The sequence below is a fragment of the Oncorhynchus keta genome, chromosome 36, assembly GCF_023373465.1.
Source record: "Oncorhynchus keta strain PuntledgeMale-10-30-2019 chromosome 36, Oket_V2, whole genome shotgun sequence".
Classification (NCBI taxonomy): domain Eukaryota; kingdom Metazoa; phylum Chordata; class Actinopteri; order Salmoniformes; family Salmonidae; genus Oncorhynchus; species Oncorhynchus keta.
The window spans coordinates 23145738-23160123 of NC_068456.1; the positions used below are offsets into that span (position 1 = coordinate 23145738).

A 14386-nucleotide genomic window follows, 5' to 3' on the forward strand; every position below is an offset into this window, starting at 1 on the left:
GCACGTACTTTCATGGATGACACAAACAACTGGATTCATTATCCCTTTCATGCCCTGCCTCCAGTCCACTTACCAATATCTGAACAAGAGAAATTGTTGAAATTGTTGAAATTGCAACAAGCGGTTCTGTGAAAATTTAATTTAATCAGAAGCCACTGCCAGATTTCTGGATTGGGCTGCGCTCAGAGTATACTGCTTTGGCAAATCGCGATGTTAAGACACTGATGCCCTTTGCAACCTCGTACCTATGTGAGAGTGGTTTCTCGGCCCTCACTAGCATGAAACTAAATACAGCCACAGACTGTGTGTAGAAAATGATTTAAGACTGAGACTCTCTCCAATACAACCCAACATTGCAGAGTCATGTGCATCCTTTCAAGTACACCCTTCTCATTAACCTGTGGTGAGTTATTCACAATTTTTGATTAACAAATAAAGTTTTATATGTAAGATGGCTAAATAAAGAGTAAAATTATTGATTAGTATTATATTATTATTTGTGCCCTGGTCCTATAAGAGCTCTTTGTCACTTCCCACGAGCCAAGTTGTGACAAAAACTCACACTCATTGTTATGATTAATAAATGTATCGTATAGTGTGTGTGTGGTAGGCTTATAATGATGGCAAAAAACAACATTTGAGAGTGCTAGAGGTGGTACAAAACTGGAGGTTGAATGCTTGAAAGGGTACGAGACTATACAAAGTTTGGGAACCACTGGTCTAGAGTTTCAGACAGTGGTCATGTCGTGACTAGAAGGCTTGTGCAGCTGTCTGGGAAGGAAATTCATTAAATAAAAAAATATATGTCCAGTACCAGTCAAAGGTTTGGACACACCTATTCATTCAAGGGGTTTTCTTTATTTTACAATTTTCTACATTGTAGAATAATAGTGAAGATATCAACACTATGACATAACACATATGGAATCATGTACAGTAGTAACCAAAAAAAGTTTTAAACAAATAAAAATATATATTATATTTTAGCTTCTTCAAAGTAGCCACCCTTTGCCTTGATGATAGCTTTGTACACTCTTGGCATTCTCTCAACCAGCTTTATGAGGAATGCTTTTCAATCAGTCTTGAAGGAGTTCCATATACTGAGCACTTGTTGGCTGCTTTTCCTTCACTCTGCAGTCCAACTCATCCCAAACCATCTCAATTGTGTTGAGGTCGAGTGATTGTGGAGGCCAGGTCATCTGATGCAGCACTCCATCACTCTCCTTATTGGTCAAATTTCCCTTACACAGTCTGGAGATGTGTTAGGTCATTGTCCTATTGAAAAACAAATGATAGTCCCACAAAGTACAAACTAGATGGGATGGCGTATCGCTGAAGAATGCTGTGAGAGCCATGCTGGTTAAGTGTGCCATGAATTCAAAATAAATAATTGACAGTGTCACCCCCACACCTCTTCCTCCATGCTTCATGGTGGGAACCACACATGTGGAGTTCATCTGTTCACCTACTCTACATCTCACAAAGACACGGTGGTTGGAAACAAACATCTAAAATTTGGACTCATCAGACCAAAGGACAGATTTCCACTGGTCTAATGTCTATTGCTCGTGTTTCTTGGCCCAAGCAAGTCTCATCTTCTTCTTATTGGTGACCTTTAGTAGTGGTTTCTTTGCAGCAAGACCACGAAGGCCTGATTCACACAGTCTCCTCTGAACAGTTGATGCTGATATGTATATGTTACTCTGTGAAGCATTTATTTGGGCTGCAATTTCTGAGGCTGGTAACTCTAATGAACTTATCCTCTGCAGCAGAGGTAACTCTGGGTCTTCTTTTCCAGTGGCGGTCCTCATGAGAACCAGTTTCATCATAACATTGGTGTTGAACGCTGAGCTGTAGTCAATGAATACCATTCTCACATTGGTGTTCCTTTTGTCTAGGAGTGAAAGGGCAGTGTGGAGTGCAATAGAAATTGCATCATCTGTGGATCTGTTGGTGCGGTATGCAAATTGGAGTGGGTCTAGAGTTTCTGGGATAATGGTGTTGATGTAAGCCATGACCAGCCTTTCAAAGCATTTCATGGCTACAGACGTGAGTTCTACGGGGCGGTAGTCATTTAGGCAGGTTACCTTAGACTTCTTGGGCGCAGGAACTATGGTGGTCTGCTTGAAACATGTTGGTAATACAGACTCAGACAAGGAGAAATTGATAAATGTCAGTATAGACACTTGCCAGTTGGTCAGCGCATGCTCGGAGTACACATCCTGGTAATCTGTCTGGCCCTGCGGCCTTGTGAATGTTGACCTGTTTAAAGGTCTTACTCACATCGGCAGCGGAGAGCGTGATCACACAGTCGGCAGTAGGCCCGTGTCACTGGGCAGCTCTCAGCTGTGCTTCCCTTTGTAGTCTGTAATCATTTGCAAGCCCTGGCGCATCCGACAAGCGTCGGAGCCGGTGTAGTACGATTTAATCTTAATCCTGTATTGACGATTTGCCTGTTTGATGGTTCATCGGAGGGCATAGCAGGATTTCTTATTAGCTTCCGGGTTAGAGTCCCGATCTTTGAAATTGGCAGCTCTACCCTTTAGCTCAGTGCAAATGTTGCCTGTAATCCATGGCTTCTGGTTGGGGTATGTACGTACAGTCACTGTGGGGATGACGTCCTCGATGCACTTTTGATAAAGCCATTGACTGATATGGTGTACTCCTCAATGCTATAGGAAGAATCCCAGAGCATATTCCAGTCTGTGCTAGCAAAACAGTCCTGTAATTCATCATCTGACCACTTTTTTATAGATCGAGTCACTGGTGCTTCCTGCTTTAATTTGAGCTTGTAAGCAGGAATCAGAAGGATAGAATTATGGTCAGATTTGCCAAATGGAGAGCGAGGGAGAGCTTTGTACGCATCTCTGTGTGTGGATTAAAGGTGGTCTAGAATTTCTTCCCCACTGGTTGCACATTTAACATGCTGATAGAAACGAGGTAAAACTGATTTAAGTTTCCCTGCATTAAAGTTCCCGGCCACTAAGAGTGTCGCCTCTGGATGAGCGTTTCCCTGTTTGCTTATGGCGGTATACAGCTCACTGAGTGCGGTTTTAGTGCCAGCCTCTGACTTGTGGTATGTGGTACAGCTACGAAACATACAGATGTAAACTCTCTAGGTAGATAGTGTTGTCTACAGCTTATCATGAGATACTCTACTTCAGGCGAGCAAAACCTCAAGACTTCCTTAGATATCATGCACCAGCTGTTGTTTACATATATGCATAAGCCCCCACCCCGTGTCTTACCAGATGTAACATGCCAGCAGTATGTTCTTAATATCGTTGTTCAGCCATGACTCGGTGAGACATAAGATATTACAGTTTTTAATGTCCCATTGGTAGGATATACGTACTTTCAGTTCACCCCCATTTATTTTCCAGCGATTGAACGTTAGCTAGCAGGACGGAAGGCAAAGGCAGATTAGGTGCTCGTCGCCTGATCCTCACAAAGCACCCTGATCTTTTTTCGCAAAATCTCTATTTTCTTCTCCAGCGAATGACGGGGATCTGGGCCTGGTCGGGTGTATGTAGTATCTCCCTCCTGTCTGACTCACTGAAGAAAAACTCTTTGTCTAATCTGAGGTCAGTAATCGCAGTTCTGATGTCCAGAAGCTCTTTTTGGTCATAAGAGACGGTAGCAGCAACATTATGATGAAAACATTAAAAATAAATAAACAATATAGCATGGTTGGTTAAGAGCCGGTAAGACGGCAGCCATCCCCTCCGACGCCATCACACATGACACTATAGTGCCCTCAAAGCTCATCACTAAGATTAGGACCCTGGGACTAAACACCTCTCTCTGCAACTGGATCCGGGACTTCCTGATGGGCCACCCCCAGGTGGTAAGGGTAGGTAAAAACACATCCGCCACGCTGATCCTCAACACGGGGGCCCCTTAGGGGTGCGTGCTCAGTTCCCTCTTGTACTCCCTGTTCATGACTGCATGGCCAGGCACGACTCCAACACCATCATTAAGTTCACTGATGACACAACAGTGGTAGGCCTGATCACCGACAACGAAGAGACAGCCTATATGGAGGAGGTCAGAGACCTGACCGTGTGGTGCAAGGACAACAACCTCTCCCCCAACGTATTCAAGACAAAAAAGATGATTGTGGACTACAGGAAAAGGAGGACCGAGCACGCCCCAATTCTCATCGACGGGGCTGTAGTGGAGCAGATTGAGAACTTCAAGTTCCTTGGTGTCCACATCACCAACAAACTAACATGGTCCAAGCACACCAAGACAGTCGTGAAGAGGGCACGACAAAACCTATTCCAGGAGACTGAAAAGATTTTGCATGGGTCCTCAGAACCTCAAAAGGTTTTACAGCTACACCATGGAGAGCATCCTGATGGGTTGCATCACTACCTGGTATGGCAACTGCTCGGCCTCCGACCGCAAGGAACTAAAGAGGGTAATACATATGGCCCAGTACATCACTGGGGTCAAGCTTCCTGCCATCCAGGACCTCTATACCAGGCCGTGTCAGAGGAAGGCCCTAAAAATTGTCAAAGACTCCAGCCACCCTAGTCATAGACTGTTCTCTCTGCTATCGCACGGAAAGCGGTACTGGAGCGCCAAGTCTAGGTCCAAGAGGCTTTTAAACAGCTTTTACCCCCAAGCCATAAGACTATCCAGACTATTTGTACCCCCCCTTCTACGCTGCTACAACTCGCTGTTATTATCTGTGCATAGTCACTTTAATAGCACTACCTACATGTACATTTTACCTCAATTACCTCGACACCGGTGCCCCCACACATTGACTCTGTACCGGTACCCCCTGTATGTAGCCCCGCTATTGTTATTTACTGCTGCTCTTTAATTATTTTTACTTACTTACTTTTTTTAGATATTTTCTCCAAACTGCATTGTTGGTTAACGGTTTGTAAGTAAGCATTTCACTGTAAGGTCTGACATGATGGCGACTGCACTTGAAGAAACTTTCAAAGTTCTTGAAATTTTCCACATTGACCGACCTTCATATGTTAAAGTCATGATGGACTGTTGTTTCTCTTTGCTTATTTGAGCTGTTTTACCAAATAGGGCTATCTTCTGTATACCACACCTACCTTGTCACAACACAACTGATTGGCTCAAACGCATTAAGGAAATTCCACAAATGAACTTTTAACAAAGCACACCTGTTAATTGAAATGCATTCCAGGTGACTACCTCATGAAGCTGGTTGAGAGAATGTGTGTGCAAAGCTGTAATCAAGGCAAAGGGTGGCTACTTTGAAGAATCTCAAATATAAAATATATTTGGATTTGTTTAACACTTTTTTGGTTACTATTTCATAGTTTTGATGTCTTCACTATTATTCTACAATGTAGAAAATAGTGAAAAATACAAAACAATTCTTGAATGAGTAGGTGTGTCCAAACTTTTGACTGGTACCGTAGGTGCAGTGGAATGTGTTGTTTTACAGGGTCAGCCATAGTAGCACAGCGCCCCTGGAGCCAATTTGGGTTGTCGTCTCATGTATTCGAAACCAGCGACCTTTCAGTTCCTGGCCCACCGCTCTATGCACTAGGCTACCTGCCACTCTGAATCAGAAGAAACTATTGCATAATCACGTCGATGGATGTTTAAGCCAGACGTGATGTGAAGATTGCTGGTGTGTGCAACAGGGATTGCTTGGCATGGCGATAAGCGAGCTGTGAACCATCTTCATGGGCCTAATTGCTGTTTACTGTCAAGCTGATTGCTGTGCGATCTGTTTATGTAACTTATCCCGAGAAGGAAACAAGAAACACAGATTTAATCACTGATTGTGTTCACAGCAAGTCAAGGTAATAGGAGTTATATCATGGTTATCATAGCCTGGTTCAGAGGTAAGACACAGGGTCATTATGAAGCTTTGCTTTTTCTCCGGTGGCGTTGATTCACTCACTTGGCATCCTGTAGAAGAGGCGTTCTCCCGCCCCGTCGTTGCTCTGGAGGAACTTGCTGTCGATGGACCAGTCCAGGTGGGTGATGAAGCTGGAGGACTTGTTGCACTCACCCACCTTCTTGTAGCGCTGCGCCACGGCGTACACATCCACCAGGCCGTCATTAGAGCCCACGGCCAGGTAGCTGCCATCCGGAGAGAACTTCATCTCATGAATCACTTCCTTCCTGTCTTTAATGTGCACCACCTCCGTCATGTCCCTGGGAGAGAGAGGAGTGGGAGGGTGGATGAGAGGGAGGGAAGAGAGATGGAGGGGAAGAGAGAGAGAGAAAAAGAGAGCAAATCAGCAAGAGAGAGAGTGAGGAGAGGGGGAGACAGAGAAAGAGAAAGGGAGAGAGACAGAGAGACAGAGAGAAAGAAAAGAGTGAATCCCTCGGCTCTGTACGGGAGGCCGGCTGGCTAGCTCATCCGTCTACCTAGTGGCTTTGTTTAGACAGGCAGTCCAATTCTGGTCTTTTGATCAATCACATCAGATATTTTGACATCAGACCTTTTTCAGAGCTGAACTGAGTGGTCAAATTAGTGAAAAATATATCACAATTGGGCTACCTGTGTAAACTCAGCCAGTGAGCAGTAGCAGATGGACTGGGTCCGTTCATTGTCATTATGGACCAATTGCAACCATCAATGGCCACCAGATGATCATCAGCCAATCTCTCGCTAAACCATCAATACGCACTAAATTCCTCCGCTGATGTCAGCGTGAATTTAGTCCAGGTTTTCCCTAACTCTGTCCTTGGGACCCCACATTTTGGTCCTTGGGACCCCACATTTTGGTTTTTGTCCTAATACTACACAGTTGGTTAAATTTTCAAAGCTTGATGAATGGTTGTTTGAATCAACTTGGGCAAAAACCAAAACATGCACCCTTTAGGGTCCCAAGGACAGAGTTAGGGAAATGCTACTTTAGTTCTTGCTACCAAAGTCTCTGAAGATGTGTTCGCCCTCTGGTGGGTATTATCATCGGAACAACGTTTTAAGCAGACCTAGGGCGATTGATCTATTTGACAATAATTCTGCACAACTGAAATAAGTATTTCCTTGTTAACCACAGCAAACCTACTGTGGCAATTATCCGACATGTTGTATGAATGGAAAAAGAATATTGGTGTAGCCTACTCTTATTATTTTATTTGTTTCCAGTTGATGTAATCCATTAAATCAGGGGCGTAACTTTGGTTTTAGAAGGGGGGTATCCGCAGTGGGGGGCCCGCTCGGCGACATCCGCATGGTCCTAAAGCACACTGTTGCCTCGTTTTGTATCACATTCCAATGATAAAACTGGGTGGGACAAAAATGTGAAAGTTGCACCCCTGCATTAAATACTGTCTTTCAAAGAAAATGATCTGATATGGTCATTTCTTATCAAGATCGGGGGTAAAATATCATTGTACTGTGCCTATTTGAAATATGTAACTAATCTATATTTTATCAAATGAAAATGTAGGCTAATGAAGTTATTTGAAATGGCATATATTATATTAGTAATTATTATATTATTATTTAGCTATTTAAGGTTAAACGTTTTAATGAAATATAGGCCTTCTACTTCTATATTCTTATACTCTAAGGCTGCGTTTACCCCAGGGGTTCCCAAACTGGGTCCTGGATGCAGCTGTCAGCTGTCATAATCGCGTGACTCCGCAACAACGAGTGATCAACTAATCAGCTGGTTTATTCTTGTGGGTTTTTCGTTACTAGCGAGTTTGCTTTAATATGCAGATGAAAGTAATCTCCCGTTAGTAGCATTTGAAGAAATCCAGCACAGCGCTACCTTCTGCTTGTTATTTGTAAAGCCAGCTCAAACAATGAGACAGCCTCGCCACTAGACTCGTCCTCCTACTGTTTCTCTCTGCGGAGGAGGCATTACAATGAAACCACCACAGTCTTATCACACCTGCTGCTCCCACACAAAAGCAATTTTACCAGCCCAGACTTGATTAACTCAATTTTGACTGGTCATTTTGGATGGGGGGAGTGTGTAATCGCAGGATGGCTAGACAGTATGGCTTCATATTCTAACAACGTGCTGTAATTGTTAATCATGGTGCCAGTGATGGTGTCTCCTATCCTGAAAACTCCTAACCATTAGATATGGTGAACAGTAATTATAGGGAATAGCCTATGGGGAATATCAAGGTATACAGTGCACTATGTGGCTCAATAATCAGCCAACAGCTATAGCCAACGATGAGGTGTATAAAAAGTCAGAGTAACAAGTCAAACCCTTCTGAACATACCGTCTCTCAGTAAAAACCATACAGCACAATACAATACAACACAATACAACACAATACAACATAGCCCCAGGCAACAGAAATTCAATCCAATCATAAAAAGCTGCTTCTGCAAGCTCACTCATTTCTAATAGACTGAATACAAATCAGGAGCACTGCTCACTTCAAAGTGCAGCGTGGGGATTAGCCACTTCAAAACGTATTGATTAACAGCACTGCGACCAATTTACTATAACTTAATGGAAAGTGCAGGCCTGCACACTGGGTCTGCTGTGGAGTAAATTAAACTGAGGCTTTCAATCAGGTTTTAAGTGATGAATTCAGCATCTCAATATGGGACTGTTTAAACCCGAGGTTTTGGCCCACTGTAGGCTAGGTTTCATAACTTTATGGCCCTTCTTTACAAGATGTATCTGAAGAGTTTGATGCTGAAAGCACTTTCACCAGCTTTGGCATAATTCAACCTGCTGGGCACACACTGGATGAATCAATGTTGTTTCCACGTCATTTCAATAAAATCAAGGAAATTACAAATCTTAGAAGCCTTTTTAAACCTTGAATACACTACAAGTTTGAATTTCCTGCAACTACCGGGTGATCAAATGAAGATTCTCTAGGGACTAAAGATGTTAGCAGTACCTGACTCGGAGCACAGTGAAGGAGCCGTCCTTCATGCCAAGAGCAAGCTGAGAGCCATCGTGGCTGAAGGCCACACTGCGGACAGCCTCTTCCATGTTACAGCGAGCTATCAGGGTGTGGTCTGCCAGGCTCCACAACCTGAAAACACCACACACACACACACACACACACCACACACACACGCACAAAATCGTGACCAATCAGCACAGTTTCAGCTACATTGCCTCTGTAGAGACAGTCATAATAGAGTAAATTATGTGAGTAGTAGTTAAGTGACAGAAGTTTTAATGAGCTAGTTGCAGCTGCAGGGTGAAGGCTTGAATTAAGTTGAATTAAGTTGCTGAGATGCAGTAGGTGTATGTGTGTGTATTTATTATGGAGTGTGCGCATGTGTATCCACTCGGGCTCGTGAGCGTGTATGTGTGTGCATGTGTGTCTGTGAGACAGAGACTAATTGGCTCCTTGATTGGGCCCTCAGAGAGCTCTGTCTCTCCTGGTAGAGCAGAGTTGTGTGGGTCTGTGTGTGTGTTGTGGAGGGACTGATCCAGTTCTACTGATAGCAGACGTGAGGCCTCATTATGCATGATGTGTCCCCTGCACAAGCTGACACTGTGTCTTCTCCATAGGTAGCTCTGAACTAGCCTACAACTGTCCCTGTTAGAAAATGTGAAGAACAGTGTCTTACAAACTAAGGGCTGTCTGAGAGTGAGGAGAACCAATGAACCAAACAGGACGAGTAGGACTGCGGGTCAGGGTTCACTGAGTGGATGTGATTAAGATGAAAAGTCTCGATGGAGTGGTGGATTAAAATAGAATGGACAGAGATGTTGGCCTGGGTGATAACTACTGGGTCTATAAAGATGCTCCTGAGGGAATTGATGTACGAGCTACATAGCTGCTGGAGATAATACTGACCGTACAGATCGATCGTCACTGCCGGTCACAGCGAGCGGTTTCTTGGGGTGGACGTCCAGAGCCCAGAGCTCTCCCTCACAGTGACCCTGAATGATGAGCAGAGGCTTGTCTCTGTCCCGAACCATCACCTCAAAGATCTCACTGTCCTGTGTCCCCGCCAGGATACGGTCTGCCCTCCAACACACACTACGGATAGACAGCCCTGAGAGAGAGAGGGAAGAGAGGGAGGAGGGATTTGATTTGATTTGGATCTCTTTTAGTCCCCATTTGGACTAATCTTCCAGGAGTCCTTAAATATTAAAATACAATTTATAATACGAACACATTTCCACATATAACACACTATTACAAACATACATAATATACTAACATAAAGACCCAATAAATACTCAATCTAAAAAAATATTGATTCTTCATCTACTATAGTCCCACAACATTTCTATGTATTATATTTAAATAGTTTTAAAATCATGTTTAAATTGATATATTGAAAGGTTTCTGGCTTGCTCAGTTAATTTATTGTTTTTTTTATTGCTCTAAATCGAAATTTTATTTTGCCCATTTCTCTTTTCTGTCTAGACAACGCATAGATGGTGGACAATCTATTCCTAGTAATTATGGAATGTCTGTCAATTCAATTCAATTCAATTCAAGGGCTTTATTGGCATGGGAAACATGTGTTAACATTGCCAAAGCAAGTGAGGTAGACAACATACAAAGTGAATATATAAAGTGAAAAACAACAAAAATTAACAGTAAACATTACACATACAACAGTTTCAAAACAGTAAAGACATTACAAATGTGTCATATTATATATATATATATATATACACAATGTACAAATAATTAAAGGACACAAGATAAAATAAATAAGATTTTCAATGGTGTTTGTTCTTCAGTGGCAACAGGTCACAAATCTTGCTGCTGTGATGGCACACTGTGGAATTTCACCCAGTAGGTATGGGAGTTTTTCAAAATTGGATATGTTTTCGAATTCTTTGTGGATCTGTGTGATCTGGGGGAAATATGTCTCTCTAATATGGTCATACATTGGGCAGGAGGTTAGGAAGTGCAGCTCAGTTTCCACCTCATTTTGTGGGCAGTGAGCACATAGCCTGTCTTCTCTTGAGAGCCATGTCTGCCTACGGCGGCCTTTCTCAATAGCAAGGCTATGCTCACTGAGTCTGTACATAGTCAAAGCTTTCCTTAATTTTGGGTCAGTCACAGTGGTCAGGTATTCTGCCGCTGTGTACTCTCTGTGTAGGGCCAAATAGCATTCTAGTTTGCTCTGTTTTTTTGTTAATTCTTTCCAATGTGTTAAGTAATTATCTTTTTGTTTTCTCATGATTTGGTTGGGTCTAATTGTGCTGTTGTCCTGGGGCTCTGTAGGGTGTGTTTGTGTTTGTGAACAGAGCCCCAGGACCAGTTTGCTTAGGGGACTCTTCTCCAGGTTCATCTCTCTGTTTGTGATGGCTTTGTTATGGAAGGTTTGTGAATCGCTTCCTTTTAGGTGGTTGTAGAATTTAATGGCTCTTTTCTGGATTTTGATAATTAGTGGGTATCGGCCTAATTCTGCTCTGCATGCGTTATTTGGTGTTTTACGTTGTACACGGAGGATATTTTTGCAGAATTCTGCGTGCAGAGTCTCAATTTGGTGTTTGTCCCATTTTCCCAAGTCTTGGTTGGTGAGCGGACCCCAGACCTCACAACCATAAAGGGCAATGGGCTCTATGACTGATTCAAGTATTTTTAGCCAAATCCTAATTGGTATGTTGAAATTTATGTTTCTTTTGATGGCATAGAATGCCCTTCTTGCCTTGTCTCTCAGATCGTTCACACCTTTGTGGAAGTTACCTGTGGCGCTGATGTTTAGGCCAAGGTATGTATAGTTTTTGTGTGCTCTAGGGCAACAGTGTCGAGATGGAATTTGTATTTGTGGTCCTGGTGACTCGACCTTTTTTGGAACACCATTATTTTGGTCTTACTGAGATTTACTGTCAGGGCCCAGGTCTGACAGAATCTGTGCATAAGATCTAGGTGCTGCTGTAGGCCCTCCTTGGTTGGTGACAGAAGCACCAGATCATCAGCAAACAGCAGACATTTGACTTCGGATTCTAGCAGGGGGAGGCCGGGTGCTGCAGACTTTTCTAGTGCCAGTCCGCGCCAGTTCGTTGATATATATGTTGAAGAGGGTGGGGCTTAAGCTGCATCCCTGTCTAACCCCACGACCCTGTGTGAAGAAATGTGTGTGTTTTTTGCCAATTTTAACCGCACACTTGTTGTTTGTGTACATGGATTTTATAATGTCATATGTTTTACCCCCAACACCACTTTCCATCAGTTTGTATAGCAGACCCTCATGCCAAATTGAGTCGAAGGCTTTTTTGAAATCAACAAAGCATGAGAAGACTTTGCCTTTGTTTTGGTTTGTTTGGTTGTCAATTAAGGTGTGCAGGGTGAATACATGGTCTGTTGTACGGTAATTTGGTAAAAAGCCAATTTGACATTTGCTCAGTACATTGTTTTCATTGAGGAAATGTACGAGTCTGCTGTTAATAATAATGCAGAGGATTTTCCCAAGGTTACTGTTGACACATATTCCACGGTAGTTATTGGGGTCAAATTTGTCTCCACTTTTGTGGATTGGGGTGATCAGTCCTTGGTTCCAAATATTGGGGAAGATGCCAGAGCTAAGTATGATGTTAAAGAGTTTTAGTATAGCCAATTGGAATTTGTTGTCTGTATATTTGATCATTTCATTGAGGATACCATCGACACCACAGGCCTTTTTGGGTTGGAGGGTTTTTATTTTGTCCTGTAACTCATTCAATGTAATTGGAGAATCCAGTGGGTTCTGGTAGTCTTTAATAGTTGATTCTAAGATCTGTAGTTGATCATGTATATGTTTTTGCTCTTTGTTCTTTGTTATAGAACCAAAAAGATTGGAGAAGTGGTTTACCCATACATCTCCATTTTGGATAGATAATTCTTCGTGTTGTTGTTTGTTTAGTGTTTTCCAATTTTCCCAGAAGTGGTTAGAGTCTATGGATTCTTCAATTGCATTGAGCTGATTTCTGACATGCTGTTCCTTCTTTTTCCGTAGTGTGTTTCTGTATTGTTTTAGTGATTCACCATAGTGAAGGCGTAGACTCAGGTTTTCCGGGTCTCTATGTTTTTGGTTGGACTGTCTCTTACCAACTGAATACTATTGTGAATAGAACTTGGCCGTTTTAAATGATGTATATTATGATATAAAATAAGCATGTTCCTTTCAATTATCTTATCGATTGATGACCAACCAAGAACACTGCGCATGACTGCAACAGAAGAACCATATCTCTACCTTAAAACAATCCTTGCTGCTTTGTTCTGTGCATCTGCAGCCTCCTAACTTGATGATGCATTTCCCCAGACCACAAAACAGGTAGAGGGAGAGAGAGGGAGATAGATGGATAGAGAGAAAGAGAGAGAGAGGGAGAGAGGACATGACAAATAATGAATGCTCTGTCATGTATAACAAAAGTGGTGGGTCGAATGCAATCCCACCCGTTCCTCAGCAGGTGATAAAGGGCAGCATCCAATCCACTTCATCATGTTTTACACTTCAATCAAGAGTTAGAAACTATTACATTCAGACAGCGTTCCGAGTTTCACAGAGTAAATTACAGAAGGAGAATGTGTGGCTGATACAGGTCGACTTTCATTTGGGAAGAGAGAGATGAAGCAGACAACTCTAGAGGGAGAATGTCTGGCTGATACAGGTCGACTTTCATTTGGGAAGAGAGAGATGAAGCAGACAACTCTAGAGGGAGAATGTCTGGCTGATACAGGTCGACTTTCATTTGGGAAGAGAGAGATGAAGCAGACAACTCTAGAAGGAGAATGTCTGGCTGATACAGGTCGACTTTCATTTGGGAAGAGAGAGATGAAGCAGACAACTCTAGAGGGAGAATGTCTGGCTGATACAGGTCGACTTTCATTTGGGAAGAGAGAGATGAAGCAGACAACTCTAGAAGGAGAATGTCTGGCTGATACAGGTCGACTTTCATTTGGGAAGAGAGAGATGAAGCAGACAACTCTAGAAGGAGAATGTCTGGCTGATACAGGTCGACTTTCATTTGGGAAGAGAGAGATGAAGCAGACAACTCTAGAGGGAGAATGTCTGGCTGGTACAGGTCAACTTTCATTTGGGAAGAGAGAGATGAAGCAGACAACTCTAGAAGGAGAATGTCTGGCTGATACAGGTCGACTTTCATTTGGGAAGAGAGAGATGAAGCAGACAACTCTAGAAGGAGAATGTCTGGCTGATACAGGTCGACTTTCATTTGGGAAGAGAGAGATGAAGCAGACAACTCTAGAAGGAGAATGTCTGGCTGATACAGGTCGACTTTCATTTGGGAAGAGAGAGATGAAGCAGACAACTCTAGAAGGAGAATGTCTGGCTGATACAGGTCGACTTTCATTTGGGAAGAGAGAGATGAAGCAGACAACTCTAGAAGGAGAATGTCTGGCTGATACAGGTCGACTTTCATTTGGGAAGAGAGAGATGAAGCAGACAACTCTAGAAGGAGAATGTCTGGCTGATACAGGTCGACTTTAATTTGGGAAGAGAGAGATGAAGCAGACAACT

At 42.9% G+C, this 14386-nt stretch overlaps 1 protein-coding gene across 1 annotated transcript in view; it reads right to left on the reverse strand.

Moving 5' to 3' along the window:
• The window catches only part of LOC118369819 (echinoderm microtubule-associated protein-like 6), a 131506-nt gene that overhangs the window by 67364 nt on the left and 49756 nt on the right, over positions 1-14386 (reverse strand). The window contains 3 exon segments of the mRNA XM_052498680.1: positions 5906-6162; positions 8839-8976; positions 9754-9955. Coding sequence (XP_052354640.1) covers positions 5906-6162; positions 8839-8976; positions 9754-9955 — 597 coding nt within the window.